This window comes from Linepithema humile, chromosome 6 (assembly GCF_040581485.1).
Source record: "Linepithema humile isolate Giens D197 chromosome 6, Lhum_UNIL_v1.0, whole genome shotgun sequence".
Taxonomy (NCBI): Eukaryota; Metazoa; Arthropoda; class Insecta; order Hymenoptera; family Formicidae; genus Linepithema; species Linepithema humile.
Genome location: NC_090133.1, coordinates 7,664,063 through 7,690,526, shown reverse-complemented (window position 1 = coordinate 7,690,526; position 26,464 = coordinate 7,664,063). Strand labels below are relative to the sequence as shown.

Here is a 26,464-nt window from a genome sequence, read left to right as displayed (position 1 = left end):
GAATTACTCTTGTTCTATGCTGCAACGATTACAACATAATAAAAATCCTGCTATTGCAATACAAGATGTAATGTTATTAATAATATATTATTAATAACAAAAACAGTTAAACAATAACTTTCTAAACTTCAAATTTCTGCTAAGTAAAGAACAGATTAGGATGCTCCAAATTATTTTCATATGACAGTATCTCATTTTATATTTATTATTCTAAATTTTTTCTTTCACATCCAACTAAAATATCGAGTATCGTATCGTGTCGTAGTATCGAAATAGATTAATTTGTTATTGCCTGATCAAGGATAAAGAAATATCAAAAACGACATATTGATGAAAACAGGAATGTTAGCGTGAAGTTCGAGGTAACTCAAGCATCGCCGGAGATCCTTTGGGCGATGCTTGCGAGTGTAAAGACGTGTGTTAGCAGTGAGTTAAGTTGCGGATAAGAGCAGCTTCAAGTTCTCTCGCATCCCTAAAGTGCTTAGAGTCGCCGAAGCAGAATCGATTTCTCGATAGACGTGCGCACTGATTCACGAGCCACTATCGACGACGTCGTCGACGTCGTCGAAGACGAGTGGAATCTTATATTGTTTTAATCGTCGTCGTGTTGCTAATGAAATTCATTAAAATCTCTCGAGTGTTTCCAACGATATCGCACAACAGACAACGCACAGTCGTATAATTCACCGCCCGTTCTTCAAGAATCAAGACTTCTCGCGTCTTCCTTTCGTTCGATGCAGCACACTCGCATCTCACTTAATCTCGGTAAAAAAAAAAACATAAAAGAGAGAAAAAGAATTCAGCGACTCATTATCGGCGTCTCAATTAGTCACGCGTCCGTATCACTTTTAATTGACCGCTGAATTACATGTTACAACGAATCCTTGAACACTTGAAAGCAGTCGGTAGAATTATCTGAAAATATTTCTGGCTTCGTCAGTGTATTATACTTCGAGTACATGCTCCCTCATACGTAATCTTACGCGAGTTAATCCACGTAATTAATCTTCGTTGTAATTACTATAATTTTTTTCATGCGAAACTTTCTTTTATTTTATTTATTTCGAGTCTTCTTATACAAGATATATATACATTATGTAACATATATATTATACATTATGTGTTGAATACATTTGTGACCGAGAGTTATCATATTTGCACTCATTTAAAATTTAACTCGCGAAGAAACGTACTTTATCTTCATTCGCAACTATTATGATTGCACTCGTCGATATTGCACGCTTCGCGAGTTTATCGGATTAGAAAGAGAATTTCGGTCGAAGTTTCATTCGGCGATTGTCGCTTTGCCGCGGTGGCGATCCGATTTTTTTACTTTTTTTTTTTTTTTACACCATCCGCGTGTATTTACGCCGGGCGTTTCCCGCATACGAAGCTCACAAATCGTGCCCCGTACCACCACGACCGGCTCTCGTGGCTGTCGCCATAAATCGAGAGGCAATTTGTCCGAACCGGTCACGCTCTTCCGTCCCTCGTGTCTCGTAATCGTTCGTGGCCGGGTTTCATTTATGCCCGGGTCCCTTTGAATTCCGTACGAACCATAATTCGCGGTTGCGAGCTAAGGGCCGATTTCGCGCAAGTGGTTCCCGGCCATCTGCCGCTGTTGGCCCCCTTTTTCGATTTTATCAAGCGCAGTTAGCACTGAAGCACTTAATCCGCCGTTAATACGTTCGTTATTGAAATATCGTTTTTTGCGCCGAAGCATTTTGCATGAAATTGAAGTATCATCGACATTTCGTCTCATTCGATGCAGGCGCAACGTAGCGGATAGATATTATCCCAATAAAATTATAATCGATAATGTTTCCCTCGCTAATGGCAACATGATACATTAATGTCATTTTATCGATTTTAATTAATACGAAATAATATCGTGACACCTGACTGAGAAATTCTCAGATCGCATTGGTTTTACCTTGAGAAATAACAAAACAGATGATGTTAAAAGGCATTTCTTGTAAACCTATCTAATAATTGGAATGCATCCGTAAATCACGATGAATTTGTCGTTGCGCAATTTACATCTCTATCGGTCTTAACGTCGCGTGACTTTTCGCAGTCGCGCATTTCACCGTCCGTCGATCGCTATTTTGCATTTAGCGTATACGTTTTATGAGCCGAATTTGCATACTTTGTCAGCAATGTAGCCTTGCCTCGGTGGATTTTAGAGCTCTTTCCGGCATTTGTTCGCCGGTTGTTACGAAGAGATTGCCGTGAGTATTTATCTTCGCGGGTCCCTCTTTTCGCAGTACGTATTGTTTTGATAGCGCACTACGCGACACGTTAGACCGCGTACATTAACGCGTTAATCTCTCTCCTTTCACAGACTAGTATATCTGCAATTTGTTTCGACTGTCTCGTCTGCGATCATGCACTTAAAACGTGCACTTAAAACGTGCACTTAAAACGTTAAGCAACGCCAACAAACGATTAATTTAACAAATTTTCTCGAAGCAACATCCACGCCGTATCGATTGACAAGAAATGCGCATGTAAATCCGAACTTTTCACACGCGTGTCATTTTCGAATTTCGCGTCACAGTAATTCGGCTTTAATTGGATTTTCCACTAATGTCGGTGTCGCTCATAATAAGCAATATGCGTTTCCACGTCTCGATGCGTTATGCGCGCGTTTGCCGCGTCTCAACCATGACAAATACCTCAATTGCTGTATCTGTTCCGTCGTGCGTGATGACACATGTGATGTTCTGAGTAACGTTTGCTTATCCCTCGAGGAGTCGCACTGACTTCGAGCTTGCATGATGCTCTCAATGTACGACAACGTGACTGCGGATTTCACATGTCAGAATGGAAACAAAAGACTGAAATGATTTAGAGGACGGATACTATGTATTTATTGCATCGATTTAAAACAACAGAGATGACAACAGAGATTTTATAGACTACTATTGACTGCTTATATATTTTTTAGATTATATTTAGATATAATTTAAAAAAAAATGACAGGTTTTGCCATATTGAATGGCTTGCAATTGCAATATTTGAATCAACATACATACATAACATGAATTTATAGTATAAATTTAAAGTTGAATTAGTAAACTTTTAGAAATTTTCAACTAATTATAATATAATTATACAGTAATATTACATGGTGAAAATACAAGCGATAAATTCAACAGCGGAAAATTATTTACAATTCCTAATTACGTAGATTATTAACTGAATCGCATTGTGTGACGCAGTCCGATACTAAGAAGCGTATCTGTTATAATAGTTAACAACCGAGGTACACGCCTAATAATTAGGGGCACATGCGGAGAGGGAAGCGTGAAAAGGTATGTATGAAGCGTCGCTCAACAGACAATGCCGCTCATTACCGCCCTCGGAGCGACCAACGCGTCCTTGTAACGAGATGGCAAGTCGCAGCGGATTGTGATTTTCAGAGCGATAACCCAATAATCCTGCGAAAAGATTGTCTACCGCGTAGAACGAAACATCGGATGCGGATTTGCATACGTGCTCCTACGAAATTCGTATGCGAGCGATTGCACAGATAGATCTAATTACGAAGCAGCACGCATGCACTGCAATCCACAAACCACCTTTCATGCGATAGTAAAAGAGACAGATAAGGCTTCAAAAATTCGAAGATAAAGAAAATATAAATGTCGGAATTTTTAATTAAGGTTCAGTAAACATCATCCTAAATTTGATTTATAAATTAGTCATAAAAATATTTAGTGATGGAAAAACTTTTGAGAAGTTTTATCATATGCCACTTCAAAGAGAAGATAACGATATTCCAGAGTGACAAACTGTCTTGCGCATCCGAAATTATAACCGCATTTTAAAAAAATCGCAAGCTGAGATTGGTTTGCGCGGTGCCGACCGTAAGTACAAACTCGAGCTGTCGGCTTTATGCAGGCTTTATTCGGTCACTCTGTCACGCTGTCCCCGGCAGTTTCTCTCGTTCGCATTGCTCGTCGACTACTCGCGCAACGTTTCGTTATATATAATATTTGAACAACTTCTAACGAGAACGGCAACTTGTTAGTTCGTCGTTTGGCTCTATGAATCCATCGATAAATGTATGATACGAGTATGCTTGAACAGGCACTCGTGATTTGTGATGTTCACTTCCACACATTCGACACATATCTTTAATGTATATACGCAACAAACATAAATAAATCTCAGTAACGATCAATAAATAAATTGTAAGAATTTTAAAACTTTAAAATAATGATAAGCAAATTTTAGAAAATATTTATTTGTGATTTACGCTTCAGTTGCTAAAAAATTCTTTTACAGTACCTGATATTGTAAAAATTATTTTATCTCTCTAAAAAATTTTTACGTCAAATTTCAAATTATATTTCTCTCTCTACGTATAAATTTTATTTATAATGACAAAGTTAAACAATTTTTCAATATTAATGTTAACTAATTTTGTTTATTATATTTTTTCGCTGATAAAAAATTTTATTTGTGAGAACTATTTAAAAAAAAAAACAATAAATCCAAGGTAACAAAATACAATAACTCCAAGATCATATATCTGTGCAGCATAACATTGCGTCTTGTTTTGAGACGGCAACAACAAAACCAGAGATTTCGGTCGATCGGGAATTCGCTCAACAAACTCGTTCGACGATGCATTTCAGTTTTCCCGGTGAGAAAATCCCGCGATCTGAAGCGCCGACTGGTTTTCACCTTCTGACCGTGAGGCACGTAATATTACGTCACGTACTTATGGCATCCCGCGGCTCGAGAGAGATTCTATCGCCTTTTCTCGATGTCGACGATGCGCGCGTATTTTGCAACCCACTTTAGACCCACACACTTCCCTCGATCAACAATGTTAGCCACTTATTTCTTGCTCACGTTTAGTGAGAAAAAATCCGGTTAAAAGTGTGAAAAATCAGATCCGAGATTCTTGATGTATTTAATTATCATTACCATCAAAACATTAGAATGTTGCTTTCAAGTAAAGTATGCCAATGAACGCATAAATTCTCGAGCTGACAATCAAGATAAAATCTCTAGATTATGTAAATTGAACATACGATACAACAAGGCTGTTCCAAAAATAGTGTCTGTATTAATGTAACATTAATTTTAAAATTGCGATACAATTTACGTACAACGTCTTGAATATCAAGCCTTCAATTTTATGCTTAATGCACTGCATAATGTTGGATAATATAATCTTCAAGAATTCAACAGAACAACCAAGAGGCGCAGCTATACTTATACGAGAAGATACTCTAATCATCCTATCATAATTCACATTGAAACTGTTCAACATTATAATACAGTAACTTTCACTAGAGTGGAGATCAGGTTCGATAGGTCGGTTGGCTATTCCGCATTTCTGGAGGCTAAATCGCCTTTACGGCGCATTTACCGTATAATTATAGTTATAAACCGCATAATCATAGCTAGGTAGACTGGCATGAACCATCAACTTGTCATTGACGTGAGAATTCTAAATGATCGAAATCGCTTTGTTAAAGTCTGCATTCCACGGAGAACGCATCAATTATCTTAAAGGTAACACACGTATACGCATAATGACACCTCTGCACTTGGCGAGCTTTAAAGTGCGATTACACAAACGCCACATATTAATATTGCGGCATAATAAATGACCGCGAAGCTGTCGCTTCTTCATGTTTCTCGTCACGATACGATGACAGTTCTCATTAATTACTCTCTCGAGTACGAAGGACCTTGCTGCACGATATCATCAATGACCAAGCGTTGTCTACCCAAATTACTCACATCGATCATCATGTGGTTCGATGAGCTAATCAGGACAGATCGCCCTCCCCGCTACCCCGTCTGTGCGGACGCCGGTAGATGGTGAAAGGCCAGATAGGCCTTCGCCTTCCAGCGAGTATCTCTACTTTTTTGTCTAACGATCGAGAGTGAAACGCGAACGATAGTCTCGCACGCGAGATGCTAGCTAGCCGGTGCGAGGAAGGCTCGCCATTGAGCGACGATCCATTATCACCTGTACATTGTTTTCCGAGGCAATTAAGCGGATTTATTCCCGGGCAAAGTCAGATTAAAAATAAAAGAAGAAAAATAGAGGCAGATTATCCTCCTTAATAGCTTGTGCAATATTCCCTTACTGATTAATTATAATTCCCTATTAATTAACATCCAGCATTAATATATTGAAATGTATTGCAACATGAATATATATCTGTATTTTCAATTTATTATAATTTGATTTATAATACAATTAGCAATTATTTGTGACGTCTGAAATATTGTTAGTAATTATCATTTTATGAATTTTACAATCTCATTTTATGAATGATCTCAGATGACTAATAAATATTATCGCTCTATCGCAACGCAAATGTATTGTTTCCATCGATACTTTGAAACGGCATTGTTAATTTCCCATCACGCATAGCGTTATTGTCTATTAATCATTCTCTTCGAAGATCAACAGTTCGTATCGATTGTTGCTTTACGATTTGACACACGACGTCATCGAGAACGCGTTCTCTGACGAAATCTCGGCAATCAGCGGACGAGATAGGTTGTTGCGGCAAGAGGGATTATCGGAAATAACGATTCGTTTACGTGGTCTCTAATAATAATAGTGTCTCGACGAATACACGTTTGCCAAGAGATAGAAATGGCTCGGAGATGTTTATCTCCTCACATGGAACTTGCACAATTTCGCGTAGCGCACCGTGGCAACCGTGGCATATCTACAAACACGTTAGCCAACTCCCTCGAACAAAGCTTTCCTTTCCTGTAAAAATAATAATCTTCACCTTTGCACGATTGTATCTAAAAACGAAAGTCATTGAGAGTCATAAAAGATTTTTTTTTGTCTTCTTACGTTGTAAAATAAATCCTTATTCGTAACATTTTTTTGAAAATCTGAGATTTAGATGAAAAAAGAATAGCATTACATAATTCATGTTTCACGTTTCGCGTATCTTCTTTTAAATAAATTCGTTAATCGTGATTCACTGCAACTCGGATATAAGTCAAAGAAATAGAAATGTAGTAGCATTATAAACAGAGAATTTCACACGCGTCTAGCAACCTGTGATCAAAATTCGGCGCACACCGGCGGAAAGTTGACTGCAGATAACGACAATTTAACCAGACAGTTCCATTTTCGAAACACCTGGTATAATTGTGATTTGCTCACCCGGTGAGAGCCAGGCCAGATGGCCTAATATCAAGAAAGAGTCACAGACGCGCGTGTCCGGACTGAAGAAGCGGCTGGGGATCGTCCGCCCGGCGTTTCCGGTCCAGTTAGCACGATTCGCCGCGCGATAATTATCACGCCGAGGATAAGTACGTAACGAAGAGACTCCACCGCGTGCTATCGCGCCCGCGGGCCACGTTTCTCCTTCGAACGGGCGAATATTCCGCGAACGTCGCGCGATTATCTCGGCCGATGAATCATCGTCGCGTTTCCCGCCAACGAGGTTGCCGCGTTACCACACACACACACACACAGACACAGACACACAGACACACACACATACACACATTATCCCCCCCCGACGCAAACGAGGCAAGTGTCGCAAATGTCGCGCGCGCGGCGCGAGAAAATTCCGCGACCCCGAGACGGGAGGTCTCGATCTTGGGGAATGATCGGGATGGTGTCAAGATTACCGTCTCGCGCCGAAGAGAGGGTGGGGAAGGCAGTCCGGAACGGTGACGGGGATTTTCGTAGCCGACAGTGATGGAGGCAACGATGGTGGTGGCGGCGACGGTGGTGGGTAAGAAAGTCATCGAGTTTCGTGAACTAGAAGAACACACGGGGAGAGGGAGGGGGAGGGGGGGAGAAAGAGAGAGAGAGAGAAGGGCGGGGATCTTGAGCGAAGAAAGGCAGGAGCTATAAAAGAGCCGACGGGTCCGACGATGAGCATCAAACACCTACGATATGAAGGTACGTAGAAGCCGGGAAACAGCTGTGAGCGCATACGCGCTTCGCGTAATATTGCACATGTATCTGACAATCGAAGCGCGCTGTCTCTCGCGCGGATCGATATACCGCGATTATTAAAGCTCTCACGCCTGATCCTTCTATCGTTGCAGGTGTTCGCAGTTACGCTTGTTCTGGCGCTCGCCGCCACCGCATACGGTAAGTACAATGGGGACTTACGGGGGGAAGGTGGCCGCGAAGGATTACGACGAAGGCTTCCCGCGTGTGAAGTGTTCTCGACGTTTCGAATTCTCTCGGTACACGAGAATCAGCGCGCGAAGTGGATACGATTGATCGCAAGCGTGTCGAATTGTTAGTACGGTAAACGTTAAATTCGCGCTATTTTAAAACGGTGTATTCTGTAACTAAATATTACAAAAACAATGGAATTAACAAATTTACATTCAAGATTTCTAGACGGTTTCGCAAATGCCAATTGGATAAAAAAAAAGTATATAAAAATCATCTTGTAAAATTATATTTGTCATAGCAATGATAATTATTAGTTATGCTTTCAAAGATTTGTTACAAATCGCAAGTAAATTAATTACTTTTACTTGTGTTATTATTACAAGGAGAACTATAATTTCAAGTAATTAGCTGGCAGTTAATTGCATTGAGATAACAAGGGGGATATACACACAGGCAAGACAAGTTTCATAAATTATATCCTTCGACTCTTTACATGATTACTAACCAGTTGGCTCAGCGATATTAAACGAGCTCATAAGATTTAATCCAAGAGCAATTTGTACTTGCCCCCCTGCCCTTTGAGATGACTTACACAATCGGCAGAGCGCAGCCAGTCTCCTTGTAGCAATCGCGAAATACCTCGTGGCAATTTGCGGACGACGCGAACGCGTGCAGCCACCGTGGTGTGTACCGTATAAGAAAGTCGATAAATCGCGCATCCGCGCGCGGACACACACGTTCTCACCACCATAAATTGCAGATGTTTACGCAATATTCGCCGGGAGTCGAAATTTTCGAGCGCGATGAAAAATTGTCGAATGAAATGCAACCTCGAAATTACAGGCGGCTACATAAGCAGCGGCGGTGGATATGGCGGCGGTGGCGGATTCGGCGGCGGGGGCGGTCATGGAGGTTTCGGCGGCGGCGGTTACGGTGGCGGAAGTAGCGGATGGAAGTTAGGCGGCGGCGGCGGTGGTTACGGAAGCGGCGGCGGTGCAAAGATCATCAAGGTGATCACGCTGAGCAGCGGCGGAGGTGGATACGGTGGCGGCGGCGGCGGCGGATGGAAGTTCGGCGGCGGAGGCGGTGGATACGGCGGTGGTGGCGGTGGATGGAAATCAGGAGGTGGAAGTGGCGGATGGAAATTAGGAGGTGGAAGTGGCGGATTCGGCGGCGGTGGATGGAAATTAGGAGGTGGAAGTGGCGGACTCGGCGGCGGTGGATGGGACTTGGGCGGTGGAAGCGGCGGATTTGGAGGCAGTGGATGGAAATTGAGCGGCGGTGGCGGCGGCGGATATGGCGGCGGCGGCGGCGGCGGAGGTGAGATTATGTGTTTTATTGTCATAAATTTTATCATTCAATTTTATTATGTGATTGCGATTAAAGAGAGTGAGTGGATTTAAAAAGTCAGAGTTAAAAGAATGAAAAGTAAATAGTCGGTAATGATAATCTTCGAAATATTGCACACTAAATGCTATTACGTTAACTATTTTCTTCTAAATTGTTCGAGTTCGAGTCACTTAATCCATTAATATCGATAACGTTTGCAAGCTGTTTTATGCAGTTAATAAATCATTCTTATCCCGCAGCAAAGAACTGTCAAGGGGATAAGCCGCGTAAATTAACTTTCTTTTTTGGAAATTTATTACCGTGTAATTTCCATTCTTTTTCATTATTACCGCGCAGCCATGCTACGGTCCGGCACGCATTAACACACCTCAAGCTTATTTATCGTATAAATTAACTTCCAGGCTGGTGGTAATGTTCACGGCGCTCACGAGCAATCGGAGCAAAATTTGCTCACGGATCACCCGCACGTATCCCGGCTGTAAGCATCGATCGTCGTCGATAAGGAAATCAACTCGCGCTAGTCCTTGCCGCTCCTCGATCTTCGTCAGGCTACCATCGAAAGACCAAAAAAAGTGAAAACCGGAACATCGCGTCGAGCGAACCATCAAAAAGTTTTCCTGTATTTCGCCGGATAAATCCGCAAGAGGAAACGTCGCAGCGTATAAAACACCCTCTTGGTGGCATTCTTATCCTTCACCACCGAACACGGGAATATCTCTTGGAAACAGTGAACGATATCGTCGCCTCGCTTCCGGCTATTCGAACTTGCCGCCTTGTCGTCTAGGCGAAACGACTTCCTTCTCGACGGCGCGTTTTCTCCTCGCCTCCCCTACCCGTTACCCCGCACTCCCCATCTCCCTTTCGCAATCCGGAAAATCGGCGGACGTTCCGTTTACGAGCGAACCGTGCGCCCTGATATTTCAATTGCGCTCCCTCGCAGAATCCCCTCCTCCTCTCCCATTTACCTCCAACGCGCTCTCTCCCGAGGATCAGAGCGTTAAGACGCGGCCTCCCTCCGACACGACATTTAGCCATTATAAACACGTAGCGCAAAATCCCGTGGAATCTTGAAAATTATCTCGGGTATCTCGAGCACGATCGACGAAAAGTGACGAAATCACACTCGACGAAAACAAGCGCAGTGATCGCATTCACGCACATTCTATTTTTTTATCGTTTGGTTCACCACATTCGATTCAGCAATCCATATAATAAACAAATTATATTGATAGAAAAATGATGTGTTGATTTTTGTTTCACTGTTATGTTCCTAATTGGCAGATGCCGGCTGTAACTTTCTGCCAATAAAAAATCAAAATATCTCCCCAACAACGCACGCACGCGGCCGCCGCTACTGATTTAACAATTCCCCGTCGATTTATGTATTCGCGGGGATCTTGCATAACCGGGGCGAAATTAAAACCGTAAACGCCCGGTGGGTCTATTGAGAGTGGGGAGATATTGCCGAACGTATGGATTTACTATCGGCGCGCTCGTCGTTTACGATATTGCACGATCGCATAAATATCGCGCATATTTAGATGCGCTTTTTCCGCGCGACATAGGCTCGCTCGTAATGCTCGCCATCCAGAAAGGATGGCGATGGATAAAATTTTGATTCATCTCTAACCGGTGAACGGTGGAATCTCTTTTTGCTAAGCAATATTTTCCAGAAATTTCCTTTAAAATGTCAAGGCATTATAGATGGTAACAGATGGACGTCATGACACTTTTATTCCTCGCATCACGGCGAATGCGCTGCATAAAGTTTTATTAACCTTTAATCTTTCTGGTCAGTACACAATTTTGCCCAGGCGATATTTCGCTAGATATTTGTTTTAGTCTTGTAATTTCCGTGCATTAATTTTACGATTTTCTTTCTTCTACATATGCATTTAATTTTATGTGATTATATCAGTATCAGATAAAAAGAGTCGCTTTTACTCTGTACGCGGAAAATAAATGGGCCTAATTAAGGATCCGCGTAATGAGTGCTGAGTTTAAAGTGTCGCACAATGTGCTTTTGCTAGAATAAGCAAAAGACACATACATGCGATAATTTCTCGCGGCAGTTGCGTGACTTCCACGTAATAACCGTGCAAGTAATATGTGTAATCATGATAATTACATTCTGCCCGCGTGTTACAAAAGCAATGCGATTTGCCGCTTAACATTGATACGTTTAGTTTCATCATCTTTTTGCCGATCATCCTGAACAGTGAATGATTACCATCATAATTACACGTATCAAGTTTGTTCTTAATTCTCTCAGTTATTTTCAATTCCGCAGTGTTATTCATGTTCCCGATAGAAATTATGCTCCGTTGCATTCTAATCCTTAATCCTTAATTTTATCGTTTCATATATTACTGACTGAGATATTCTTACATTACTATTGAGATTGAACTATGTGCTGACCTTTCAATGGAAGAATTCATGTGTAAGTTAAATTTAATAACTCGCCATTCACCAAGAATTCAGTTGTGCAATACTTTTCAGCGATCATTACTACGTTTAAATGACACAGTCGAAAAAAGCATCATCATCGCTGAGCGAGCTCGGGATAATAACGATGTGCAAATCAACGACGGTAAATCCTGTTTAAGGCCACCGGCCCGTATTCATGCGACTAGTACCTTTTGGTTGAACTTTAATGCGTCCTATCCCGTATTATTCCCTATTCTCGTTGGCCACGGCAGCCTCACTCGAGGCATCCTTCAAATAAAGCACGCTCACCGCTAATTGGATCCTCCAAATCCGCACTTTGATTAATTATGACGAAACGCGTCCCATCTTTCGGTAAAATCGCGAGAGAGCTGCTCGCGAATATAGCGCTGATCGATATTACTTTTTATCCACGGCCCGCGATACGACTCTGTTGTTTTGCAATTCACGCTCGATGCACATTTCCCTCGATCCCATTATGCTTTTATTCGCCACCGAACAAAAAAAAAACGATCTTTGCCTCTTTGGAATCTTCTTTAATATCCGTAATATTCGGTTAAATATTCCATAACCATCTCGGTTTACACACACAGTGCCCTACTTTCCATATTACAGTACTGCGCGCGTCGGGTTACAGTGAATTTTATCTAGAAACCTAAAAGCTCGTTTCTGATAAAAATTTCTCGCGATCCCGTGCGTAAAAATCATATTTTACGCGAAAAACGATATTTTATATAAAAACTACACGTAGTACGTAACAAACTTTAATAAATGCAAAACTTATCTCAAGAAAGTATATTTTAGTGATTTTTTTTATCGCTTGCAAGAATTTTAGTAATATCTCTTGCGAGGATCGCATAATAATCACATTCCATTTATGTTCTTTACGGCGTGTAAAATACCATTTAAAAAGACAGGGACACGTTAAGAGATTGCCATAACGTATAAAAGTAGCAAGATGCCTGTAACGATGATGTTGCCAATGACCTCCGCTTCAGTCGATCATGACGATGCTTAGCAGTCGTTACATTAACGACATGTTCGACGCTCATTCGGCTGGTTAGCCAATTACATTTCGTGTGAAGGGTCTTCAACGTAGACGGCCGAGCTACATCCATGAGCCCATAAATTTATTGGACGCTGATGGCTGTGCGCGTAACAATCGGCTGACGTCAAATTGCGCGATAGGTAATAATCAGGCGTCAATGATGCCAGAAATGATATGCATCGAGATCGCTCTTTTCAACGATATTTCAATTCCACCGCATGTCTCTCTCGAATTTTAGAAGAGTATTATTAAATAAAATTTACAAAATCATTTTTTAATCGCGTTCGATAGAATTCATTCGGAGATATAAAAAAAAGATGCGAAAAGAATTCATGTTTTATGATAAACTTACGAATGTCTGGCAAACAATAAACTTCGGCGATTATGTATCTGATCTTTAGATTTATTCCCAAGTACACTTTCTTATATGCTTCGCTCTTAAAGGGGGAGATACGTATATTTGCGCTGCGAAGTGGAAAAACGAAAAAAGAAGAGCGTGGAAACGCCGCTAAAAGGAAGAGAAGACTCGATTTCCTCGTACGCGACGATACTCCGACGATAGTTTAGAACTCCATAATGTCACCGTTACCTCTTCGCACATAGCGTGCGCGCAGCAGCCGGTGATCCTTGTACCGACAGTGATACTGCCAACAATTCTATTCGGTTAATGGCCATCGATGACGACGAGCAATTAAATTAGCGCGGATTACGAAACGTCCGCTAGTGTGTGCGAAACGAACGTGTGTGGGGGGGGGGGGGGAGTAGCGGGGGAGAAATAGAGGTCGCACGGAGGGGTGGAGAGGATGCGGATATAAATTTAGGGGTAGGCATGGCTAGAGCGGCACGATGTTTCAAACACATCTGTGCCGCGTGTGCGATCATCCCTCGTCTCTGTCTCTCTCTCTCTCATGCTTCCTCTCGTCATCTCTCTTCCACGCAATTTCTCTCCCTGTACCTCCCGTACTCTCCCTCTCCCTCAGCACACATTCTCTCTCTCGCTCTCGCTCTCTCCACACTCATTCCCGCTCCAGCATTCTCTCCTCTCCGTTCGCCCCTCTCCCCCCCCCCCTTGCACACACGTTCGTGCCCAACTGGCGAACACTCGCCGTGCCAAACCCGAATCGACCTGACGCTCTCTGTAGCCGATTACAAATCTGACCAATTAGGCACACGCTGCGCCTGCCGGATCGGAATTGGCGAACGTTCCGAGGGCGCCAACATTGGCGCCTAAGCGTTGTGTGCGCGCTCCCTCTTCGAGAATCACTACATCCCGGCCCAACGACCTCCATCCGTGCACCACCGTGCGCGCACCGTGTTCGCCACTCCCGCCTATCGCCCGGGGATTAATATTAAATGTAGCGTCTGCGAGAGAGACCCCGACTTTGATCGGGAAACGCGGCTAATTAACGTCCACCGGGTCTACCTCTCCTTACTGCAGGCGCAATTTTCGGGTTCGTTAGGCCGCACTTTTGTCTTTCGAGCAATTTTCAATTACATCTTTTGTCTATTGCATTTTTTTCCGTGCATACCGCAATTAAGTCAAGCTATTCGATGTTCGCAAATTAAAAGCCGTGCATCGAATATTTCATAAATTATTAAATTTCTTAAATTGTAGTTTAACACAAAATTAATTACAGTTTAAATTATATAAAAGTTTGTTATATTCGAAATTCATTAATTTTACCAGCCAACAGCTTACCAAGCATCGCTTCGCACTCCTATTGTTAACCGAATGCTGCATTTTGCTCAACCGAAGAATTGTCTTTTCCTTTTTACTCTGAAATTATAGAAATGCTGTGAATATTTTTATTTCTGTGTTATATCAATATCTTCGAATCGCTTTTCAATATTTTGTTGGAGGCGAGCGAGTCGTTGGCCGCGCTGTTTTTCCACTGCTGAAAATTCGAGTGTATGCGCACACCACAGTCCGACTATAATTTATTATTCGGTGTTGCACCAGCGCGGTCTCGATCCATACAGGCTGCTCGCGTACATGCATACTAACGGTAGTTTTGCAAAAAAAAAGAGAGAGAGGGAGAAAGAGAGAGGGAAGGAGAGCGGAAACGGGGCGGAAAGGCGACTGAGCGAGACAAACGGAGCGCGAGATGAAAGAGGAACAGGGACAAAGGACGGGGGAAAATGCCAAAAAAGAGGAACGGCAGCGTGGTCGTGTTGGTGTTTTATTGCTAGCGGATTTGTCGTATTGACCAACACTCACGAACGGATGAGAGGGCGTGGAAGATCGAAAACGGGAGGGGCAAGAGTGACATTCGCCTACAAACGGTCGATGAAATCGGTCGAATTCGATATTTCAAGCATAATTTCCAAGTAGGTAGTTGCCACAAAAGCGAACTTGCGACCAGCTTCAAAACTGAGAAGCCACTGTTGGAATAAAAAATATTGAGAGAATATAATCCTGGAAATATATATGAAATGTCGTATTTCCGAGTTATATTTCGCGAATTTCCATGTACGTTTACATGCAGCACCAACAAACCGTCTCCAATTTCTCAAAGTTGTACCCAAAGTTGCCGCACTTAGGCCAGAAATTTATTATCGCCGTGTAATGACGTAATTTCTCCCGGTAGGGCGGTGCTCCGGGAAAGTTCCGGCACGGGTTATTTCGCGCGAAATCGCCTCGAGCGCTTCGACGTATTCCGCGAAAGTTACAGAAACGCGTTGTAAGCAGACCCAGGCGAGATCGAGCGTTTGCAGTTGTGTTGCGGCCAACGAACGACAAAACGGAGCCACAAACCAGCGTTGTAAAAATTACACGCATTTCCATCTACGAGCGATACCATCAATCCACAAGTCTTAAGAATAAAAGAACGGCGAAATGAGTCCTGCTGTGAATCGTCCGTTGATTCACGGCTCACATCCCTCGGTACTCTCTCTTTTCTCCCGCACGCGGCCCTTTCGCTCCTCTCGTTCCCTCCTCTCATTCGCCTAAACCTCGAGTGCGCCTCTTTTCTTTCGTCGCGAGGGAGATTGAAATTGTGGATAAAGTCTGTTGAGCTTCGCGAGAATCACGCACAGGGTGGAATTCGAGACACTGAAAAGCTTTTTTACTTAAAGACTCGTATGGATTTCAACGCTATACGAGACGCTAACACAACTACGTAAATAAAACTTGAAGATTTCTTATTTAATTAAAAATTTAATTACTTTATGTAAAATACAAAGATCTAATTTACCGTACCGTACCGAAATTTGCGCTACCTCAAATATATTAATTTAAACTTATTTATTTCATAACACAAATTATTCATATTAATCTAAAATTCCTCAAATTTATGTTTATCAAGTTTGCTAAGATTGATTACAAAATAATTTCAGAAGTAACATTCAAATAATATAATTAAAATCGTATTACGCTCTAATAAAAATCTGATTTAATAATCCAAAAGAAAAGCAGAATAAAATCAGTATGAGTATTCGCGAGAAAAAGCTTTTCATTTGCTTATCATCCGGCGTACATAATCAATCCGTAGATAACGACGGGAGGATTTGTAACTCGGCAGCCGCTTTGGCGGCCAATCGAAACGTGTTGAAGTGGGTGGTGTTCTGGTCGTTCACCGCACTAGAAATAAGAGGAAAGGGTGGTAAAAGAAAAGAAAGAGAAACAAAGTTGGTGGAAAGCAGAGCATAAGTGGCGGAGGAAAGCGAGAGAAAGAGACAGAGAGAACCCTCAACACGATCCCCAAGTTCGACTTGAAAGACTGACGTTTCCGTCCTTCAGCGGGCATTGCACTTTAAACGCCGACGTGAGGATCGGCAAGCGAGACCTCGACTTCGGTCCCCGTCCGCGTTATGCAGAGGCATCTGGGACCGGTGTGTTCTCGAACGGCTGGAAAACGTAAATCTCGCATCGATGGCACTCGGCCATGCTCTTCCGAGTTACGTGATATTCTATAACATGCAACCGTGTCGATCGTAATAGGCTCTTTAGCCTAAGTGTGTCAAGAACCACGGAGGCGGATCTAACATAATAAACTCGTCTCTCGATAAGCAAGACGTTTGCGATTACATACTCGACGGGACGTGTAATTCTCGCAACTCATTTCGGCCAATATCATATCGCCGCCAGCTCACAAAAGCGCGGGGAAAAAACTCGTAGAAAAAAATATCGCTCTGTCGCATAAAAGTCTCGGGTGAATGTATTTGTGCCAAAAATATTTTGCACCGCGTCGCCGCGCGTGAAAAGTTTGATTTTTGATGCTGCAAAATAAAGGTAGAAGAAATCCCTATTAAATATTATAAAAGAAAATAACCATCGCAATATTTCTTTTTTATTTTACTGAATGTGAAACATAATTCGGAAATCATGAACACGAATTTCAAACTGGCAACAACAAAAAGAAAAATAGAAAAATCTTCGCACATTCGCCACGTAAACAACGCGGTGCGCTATTTTGCTATGGATTTATTTAGATTTAATACAGATAGAAGAAAGAAGAACGGCTAAAACGGAGTTAAATAAATTTTGCTCCTTTGGCAACGCGACTCTCCCTTACTAGTGAATGTACAGTCCGAAGAATTCTCCGATTTAGAGAGGACACTTCACGCCCGCGCGTAAAAAATTCACTTTGCATTTTTACAATTCGCCGAGAAAAGGAATCGACGCGGGATTGCTGGCGGCGAGATATACAGTCGCTTTCGACACAGCCGAGGAGGACCGGCCTCGCCGTTTCGTTCTCGCTGGTACCGCACACTTAAGGCACTCGTCTCCCGACGATTCAAATTTTAATTCAATTACGAGAACGACGAGGCTGCACCTTTTCTTATGTCTTCGCCAGTCGGTCTACTTCTTTTCCTCGCGAAACCCTCTTTGTTCCATCCCCACGTCCCCGCTCCGAGTCCTCGCAGCGAAATCTGAATTTAATTATGACCCTTCACGTAGCCGTTTTAGCACCCACACCACCGTTCGTGGCCTATCTTCCTCTCGCATCGTTCGCATCGGGCGGAAAGTCGCGCGGATTCTCGCCCTCCCGAGTCGGAGACGACAGTGTCGCGCGAAGAACCTTAAATCTTAAAGGGAATTTAATATCCCCATTAGTTTTCGATCTTTCCGTTCGCGTCTCATCAAATCTGCTGTCGCATCCAATCTTATCAATCTCGTGCTTTTTCCGATTGCAATTTCAAAGTAGCGTGAGATGAAAAAAATAAACATTCTCAAATAACGACAAATGTACGTTCCGAGTAAATATCTAATGCACACATTTTTTTACATTATAAATATTCGCATAATAAAGTATATTTTTATATATCTTTTCTCAGTAAACTGATAATTTTCCAAATGCAGACGCTTTATGTATGAAAGCTATAAAGTATCAAATTTATCCTCAAGCATAAAAATTTTTCACAGACGTATTTCAGTAAATTGTTTATTATCGTTGCAGCCATTAAATTTTGAAAGCATGCTAGAAATTCCAAAGAAACACGCGTAAAAAAAACGACGGAAACGTTTCCGCGAGTTTCCGTCGTTTCCTTCGAAAATTACTGCACTCTTTCCAAAAGCATGGCGCTTCTTCTAATGGCACATTCAATATTCGTAATGAAGAACTGCACCTACTTCACAGTCTTCATTCATTCATCGAGAATCTCTTTGTTCAGTTCTTGTCTCTTCTCGCTGAATGCGCGTGCATACTTAGAATTCTCTTTCATTGTTGCTCACAAGCCTATCTCCTGCCTCCCTACCCCTTTTTTCTTTTTATTTGTCGATCCCAGCCATCTTGCTTCAGCATCGATTCCCCTCGAGACCCTACAGCCACGATGATAATTAAACTAATACCAATTAAACGTACCAGCGACCGTTAATTAATGGTTTCTGTACCATTCGAGCGCGGCTCGCACAGTCACCGCGTCGTTTGTAATATTGCGTTATGCGAGCGCGAGTTTGGGTCGCTAATTTTAATGCAACGCGGCCACTCCCGAGCGATGGAGATTACGTTTTCTAGCGTATGTTTACATAATTTCCTTTCTCGTATTTCGTTCGCCTAATATATTTCGCGCGCGTACACCGCACGCCTTATTAAACCCGTGAGCGGATTAATTTTGCGCGAAACTGCTACAAAGATTTAATTAAAAAAACAAAACTGCTTAAAGAGTTTATTGGAAAATATATGCATGTGATGCTGTACGTGTATAGTTTATTATAATTATTTATGATAACCATATACATATGTATATATTCAATATAATTATAAAGTACTATATTTTTATTTCAGTAAATTTTATTTTAGACAATACTCTAGATATTATTCCACTCTACATTAACTTGTAAAAAATATACAAATATTTCATCAATTTGTAAAATATTTGCACAATGTTTTTGCTCTACAATAATATAAAATACGAAAAATTTTTTTAATACATTTCATTTTTAAAATCTTTTACATATATTTTATAGAATTTATTATATATATATATATATATATATATACACATATATATGTACATATATAAAATCTTCCATATATATTAAAAAAAAAGGATTTTTTTACTTTTGCGCAAAAATGTGTCGATTTTAACATTACGCTCAAATCCTTCAAATGGCAGGAATCCGAAAGAGAAGTATAAAATCACAAAAATCTGGATTAGTCCTCTCATACCGCACGACCTGGTATTTAACACGGTGGAACGGGGTATTCTAATTAAACGGTACACGTCTGATCTCCGAATGGAATGCCAAGACCGGCATCGATTACCCAACCAATTTGCGACGAGACTCCGCCGCCTCTCTGTCCCCCTTCGAGTCAGTTTCCGTGAATCTCTACGAGGAAATGCCACGAATGCGGCTATACCTCGCGCCTGAGATCGAAGAATGCAATGAGAATTAAGTCGAAGACCCGACAAACTGATAAAAGAAACGGCAAGAACTTTACACGCAAATAATACTTTATCAAGCAAAATAAAGGAAAAATGAAAGAAAATATATGTGAAAAGAAGATGCCGTAGAAGAAAAAAAAATATATAATACATTAATTCTGATTTTACTAGTTTTTCAATTCTCGACTTATCAGAGTATGAGTTTCATCCCGTACACAGCCGTTTTCTCGATTAAAAAAAAATATTTTAAAAGCATAGAAGCGAGGAAAGCAATAAAATGGCTCTACCCGGCGTCTAAGAACGCGATCATAAGTTGCCGCGAAATTCTGCGACGGAAATGAAAAAGCAAAGCATCATTCGCAGGGGAACCAGTTCGCGTCGCGAACCGCAACACATCCGCCGCGCGTTCTCGCAGGGGGATATTCCGGGTAGGATTAAGTAGCGACGCGTGCTTCCTGACGGCTCCACGCCCGGACCCTTAATTCGCTCCTCGAGGGAACGTGACCCGGGGATAAATTTGAATTTGCGCAAACTGCACTTGTCCCTTCGCGACGAAGGGACTTGAGCGAGAGAGCGAGAGAGCGAGAGAGAGAGAGAGAGAGAGAGAGAGAGAGAGAGAGAGAGAGAGAAAGGGGAAAGATAGGATGGTAGAGCCAGGGTCGCAATTCGACGGCAAATAAGACGACGGCTGGGAGAAAGAGAGATAGCGGAGAATAGAGAGTGAGTCAAAACGACCGGCTTTAATAGCCAGTACAATGGAGGCCACGCGAATGAGGGTGATCTTCGAGTCTTTTACGTCGCACTTGACGAAACAATAGTCGAACGAGCGAGCCCGGTGAAGCGATAGACCGACGCGCTGGTCGTACGGGGAAAAGGATGAGTTGACGGAAGCCGGAGAGAGAGAGAGAGAGAGAGAGAGAGAGAGAAACGGGGAGTGTATACCCGGCAGACGACGACGACGACTACAACGCGGAAACCCCGTAGCCCCGGGTCGGGTTTTAACGATGTGCTCGGACACAGTTGTCGCATCCCTCCACCTCGGTTGCACCGAGTTGCTACCGCATGCAAGCCTCGCGCATTCTCTCCCCCCCCCCTCCCCCACTTCCACCCCTCATTGCTCCGCGAGATCGTCTCGCTCTAGTGCACGCTCGAAACGGAGCGAAGGAGGGAACGACTCGAAAGCTTCGTTTCACCGATACTATTACACTAAACTTCGCGCACTCCGCGACCCCGCGCTAAACGTTCGCTCCGGCGACGAAACAAATCCCTTCGCAGTGAATGCGCTCGAATAAATAGCGTAACGCTGCACAACGGCGAACAAGTCGTTAAGAAATATTGCTGGATAATTCGAATCTCTTGTTAAGTAAAATAATTACTTTCTCGTCGCGTAATTGTAGCGGAAAGATTATATTAAAAAACAAGGTCAGGCGCAGATTCCGTACGGGTTGGCTCAATTCGAATCCACAGATGGAATAATAAAAATATATCACAATGATACCATTAAGACTATCAGTGGCTAATGGAATATCGATAATAAATTAAATTACATTACTATTACTCACGGCGATGAACGATTAATGAATAATGATGACTGAATAACGACGATGAGTGATGAGATAACGCACAATTACAGCATAAATAAAAAGCTCATTCGACAGAATTATTCATAACAAACGCTTCTATATATTACTCGCGAGCTATATTATTCATACTAATTATCAATAATTCATACGAGAATAGCTGTTCTCTTCCTTTTTCTCCGCGTTTCATTCGTCTGTTTTCATCGCGCGCACTTCCACATCTACCTTTTATGATCCGAGTTTGCTTTGCAAGCATCCCGCCGCTTAACATGGAAACTTTCGGCCGCCTCATTCCCGTCGCTATCCCCGCGGTCACCGGAGCTTTATTGCGCGCGACACTACCACCATCGACGATGACAGTCTCCTATTGCGTGGGCGTTCCCACGACAGCAGATAAGTGCTCGCGCCAGCGGTGATCAACATGACGCGAGACACGTCGCGAAAAGGCTCCTCCGGACCGTAAAACGCGTAGTCGGATAATTAAACATCGCGATCGATCGCCGGACTCTTTTCTCCAACGTGGAGATTGAAACGAACAAGATCAGTACAATCTAGAACCTTTCTTTTCACCATCTGTAGAATGGAGAACGGGAAATGGCGTAGCGTCGGATAGATAGCTTCGAATAAATCGAAGCAAAACTGCAATGCGATGTAAAATATAATTATGAAGATAGAAACGAAGAGCGTACGGTTAATAGTAGTGGAAATGAAGTGTAGTAAAAATTCATTTGCATACGGCAGGAAAGTACGAAAAATAGAAAGGAGTGAAAAATGTTCTTGACGTTTCTCTCCAGTGTATAGCAAGAGCGCGTCATAAAAAATTAAATAAATTCCATAATAAATTAAGGAAAGAGATAGACAGCTAATTAATTAGAGTGGCGATTCACAGACGCACGCGCGCGCAAGACGGCATTTGTTCCGGCATGAAATATAACGCACGACACAGTCGGAAATACATAGGCTTCGCGGTTTCGCGGATAATTTATGCATGCGCGAGGGTATTATACACACGGAGCAATGCCGCCGAGGGTTCGCGCCTGCTACGACCACAGAATACGAACACTACTCCCTTTCGTCTTTTGTGACACCTGCGTCTCACCCCTCCTCGTCTACCTCTCGCCGCATACAGATTCATCATAAACGCGGCGGCTAAAGAATGACTATTTGTATTTGAGAATTCTTCCCCTGCAAAGTGTTTAATTGCACCTTAAGAAACTCGATGTATACAAATCTTTTCTTTTGTTACATTATTTTACTGAATAAAAAATAGATAGCAAAGTATAGAAACTGATTTAAAACCAAATAAAAAATTAATTGCTAAAATTTACTACATTGTACGATTACTACAATATTACATTCACTTTTTTGTTTCTCGTTGTGATTTGAATTTTAGAAAATAACATTCTCGATACTGGTTCTTATGCTCGAGTTTCAAGTTTTAATCCTTAAAACCACACATCCATCATTTCTACCACATGCCGCGGTCGCTACATGATGAAATTTATCACAACCGATTATGTTATAGAATTACAAAATATTTTATTTGTTTTTCTCATTTTTAATATGTATTTATTCCAAATATATAACTGTTAAAGAAAATGTTTCAATATTAACTCTTAACACAGCCTGTAATTTTTAAATATAATTTTGCAGAAATCTGTTGTCGTTTTTAGCGTATCTAGATCGCTAATAAGGTATCTTAAATAATTTAATGTGTTGTATTTACAAAGGCAACAGATTTTCTTGGTAAATCACAAATAGATAGACTAGTCAGAATCTAGAAAGTGATAGCTAATCGAGGATAACAGACAGCTACAGTAACAGATCCTGAGGCTACTCGCAACAAGAAAATTACCGCTACCTCTTACTAAGCAACATTCTCTAGCCACTGCACGAAGTACCACTCCAGCGAATGGTTAAATCCCGTATACTATTTGAGAACGCTATCTCCTCGACGTGATGAGCTCCGTATCTACGACCGCGGCGGCGTCTTGCCTTTCGTTCTTCGTCTACTCTATACCTGTATCTATCCATCTGTCTACCATTCAACAGAAATCAACTCACGGGAGTGAGTGAGTGAGTGAGTTTCAAATAAAAGAAACCGTAATACTGTCTATAATATAGATGGAAGAAGGAAATCCAAATCCGATAAAGTAAAATCAGATAAAATAAATTCTCTTCAACACATCTTTATATTTTCTTCACGGCTTGCAGTCCGGAAAGTAACAATCAATTGAAGACAATCATTGCCATTATACTATTGATGTAACAGCTGTTGCTATTTGCGACAATAAAAAATCGCACCTCCCTTTACCATCTAATATTCCCTAAGCACCACCTCCGGTAAATGGCTAAATCACGTCTGCTATCTCGTGCGTGTGCGGGAGTGCACCCTCTCTTCCCTCCGTCCTATCACCTGTACCACCGTCCACCCGCCACCCACCGAACGCCCCCCTGGCGGAAGCCAGCGTTCGCGCGAGAGAGACTCCACGAAGAGGGGCAACCACCCCGCGCACGACGGGGATGGGAGAGGAGAGCAAAGAGGGTGGCACGCATGCGCCCCGGGTACTCGCAAGGGGGGGTGTGCGGGGGTTACCCGGCGCGATCAGTCGTGGCCGACGGTGCCGGAGGCCAAAGACTCTCGTCGCGAGAGGTAGTAGACGCGCGTCGCGTTTTCCGCCGGACCTCTTCCGCTCTACGGGTCTACTTATCTCTGTGCCCTCCTCTCCTCCCCCTCCTGCATCCCCCGTGTTCCCGGATCTCCGCGCTATCTCACCCCCGCGAATCCCGTCGCGCGATATCTGAACGCGACCGGCTTTCGGACTGGCCGCGCGCCGTGTATGCACCGCGTGCACTCGCCACAGCATCGCCGTCGACACCACGACGACACCGCGCTGCTCGTCCTCGTCGTCGGCCACCATCAACACCACCAGCACGTACCCGCGCTGCGCGTCGCCGACGACGACGACGACGACGACGACGACGACGAGAACGACGGCGGATCACGAGAGTCAGGGTGACGCTGAAGCGACGACGGTGCATCATCGTCCGTGTCTGGAAATTAGGCACCGAGTTCGGCCGAGCATAGAACTCGACTACAGGATCGAAGGATGCTGGCCCGCTGCCTAATCTTTGCAGGTAAATCCTCTCTAGTTTGTCTTATTTTCTCCCATTACGAATCAAATTCTCGTCGGTGAAAAAAGTAGAAAAAAATTAGGCATGAATATCAGAGAAAGAAAAAGCATTGTGTCGTAAGAAGAATCTTTTAACAATCTCATAATTGTATCGCTAATTTGAGTTTATTGAATATGAATGACAGCTGAATTATAACGTTCCTCTTTAATACGGACAGGAAATGGAAGTTTAGGTAATAAAGATTGACGTTACTAGTGCGGCCGATGGGAAAAGGGACCGACAGGGAAGAGTGAATTTAAATGACCGCACTTTCAAACTTCCTCGCAGTCCTATATAGAATGTCAGATTATATTATATATCTACATGCCGGATCCGAGGGACACGTGCGCTGAATTTTAGCCCTTTCACGAGGTTTTATCTCGTGATAGCAGCGAGAAGAGGATTTTCTTTCTCGTTCTGTTATGATTAATCGAAAATATGCGTTCGATGCGGCTTAACGACTTTGCCGTTATCTCCGTCGATTTTCTATTAAATCTTCAGCTCAGAATGTGAGTTTTTCCAGGAGAGATCCGTGCTTATTTAGGAAACACGGCGGTGTCGTCGCTAGATAGGTATTTTACGACGGAAATTTTATAGAGGATGGAAACGCTCCTACCGTCGCAAGAAGTTATCGCGAGTTTTATTAAAAAAAAAAAAATAATAATAATTTTCCCTAGTATCACATCTCGAATAAGTCGAGTTAAAAGGTAAAGATAAGATTTATATTTAGGTGCCAATCACATTTCTATTTCGGATCTACTTCACCTCTGTGCACGTGACTCCCGAACAGCGTATACCATAAATTTCGTTTACCACGTTCAGATTCAGACATGAGTTTGGAATACCGCATCTTGAGTGCGGTAAACTCAAAGTTGCGTATTTCACGCCAATCAAACAGCTTGAAGCGATAATTTGCATTTTAGATTTGCCCTTTACGGTTTGTCCGTTACTATTATCAAATGCTTTTAATGTGAAATGCAGTAAAATGCCCTAGATGCAAAAACTACATTATAAAAACTGTCTTATTCAGCGTGATGCGACGTTGTAATATAATTGAAGCAATCGAAACGTATCGGCGGCGTAAATTTGTTCGCGCAAAAGTTTTATGTCGCGGCGGAATGTACGGCGCGTACGCGCGCTATCGTGACGCCGGTTACCGCACGTCCATACTATTTTCCCGTGGAAACAATTTCAGCACAGCCGTCCAACTTCCTGTGCGTGTAAACGCGCGTGTTCTACCGTGTCTACGGTGCGCTCGGTGATGTGTGTTTCGAAAAGTTTCACTGGAAACGAGATAGAGCGGTCGCAAGCGCGCGCAAACACGTGACACTCGCGGAAATCTAATTCACGAAACTGCACGGTAACAAGCCCGTTGTGCGATTGAAAGGAAACTGAGTGAAATTCATACGTAGATGCGCTCAGACGAGAATTTCGTGTGGCACCTGCGATACACGAAGCGATAATCGTGCAAATACGCGATTTAAGAAAAAGCATATTGCAGAAAAAAGTTTTTTCCATAAAGAAAAATGCCAAATCGATCGTGCAACGTTTTCTTAAGCGGAATATTTTTCCTTAGATTATCTTTTCCTGTCTTCCATACATTTTATGGCTCTTGGTACTCGAGGTAACATGCGGTGCACGTTGTAGAAAAATTATAGTATAGGTTTTTTTAAAACAAACTCTTGAAGAAAAATAAACGACGGATATAAGAACAATATCCAAAAAAAATTTTGTTATGAAACACAGCCAATCGATTTTTCCATCTACTAAAAAACGTGAATTCGCAAACAGCTAGATGTGTGCGAATAATTTGTCGATGTCCATTTATCATTATTTGCACATTATTTACGCATTAAAATAATATTCGCGCAACATACCATTATTGTAAAATGGAAC

The 26,464-nt window shown here is 42.4% G+C and overlaps 3 protein-coding genes across 13 annotated transcripts in view; 2 read left to right on the top strand and 1 right to left on the bottom strand.

Moving 5' to 3' along the window:
- AIF (Apoptosis inducing factor) overlaps positions 1–26,464 on the bottom strand; it is a 110,092-nt gene that overhangs the window by 28,648 nt on the left and 54,980 nt on the right. The window lies entirely within an intron of this gene.
- On the top strand, positions 4,202–10,730 carry LOC137000407 (uncharacterized). Its single transcript, XM_067356863.1, has 4 exons — positions 4,202–7,915; positions 8,065–8,110; positions 8,987–9,463; positions 9,895–10,730. Exons 1-4 carry the CDS (start codon positions 7,910–7,912, stop codon positions 9,903–9,905), a joined length of 540 nt encoding a protein of 179 aa, XP_067212964.1. The 5' UTR covers positions 4,202–7,909; the 3' UTR covers positions 9,906–10,730.
- The window catches only part of Dscam2 (Down syndrome cell adhesion molecule 2), a 90,420-nt gene continuing 87,834 nt past the window's right edge, over positions 23,879–26,464 (top strand). For 5 of the 9 annotated variants that reach the window (XM_067357870.1, XM_067357871.1, XM_067357869.1 and 2 more), the window contains exon 1: positions 23,973–24,532. In XM_067357870.1, the coding sequence (XP_067213971.1) occupies positions 24,505–24,532 (28 nt within the window). In that variant the 5' untranslated portion in view covers positions 23,973–24,504. Of the gene's footprint in view, positions 24,533–26,464 lie in introns of all 9 variants that reach the window. The other 4 variants (XR_010890917.1, XM_067357873.1, XM_067357867.1 and 1 more) reach the window with 4 other exon arrangements.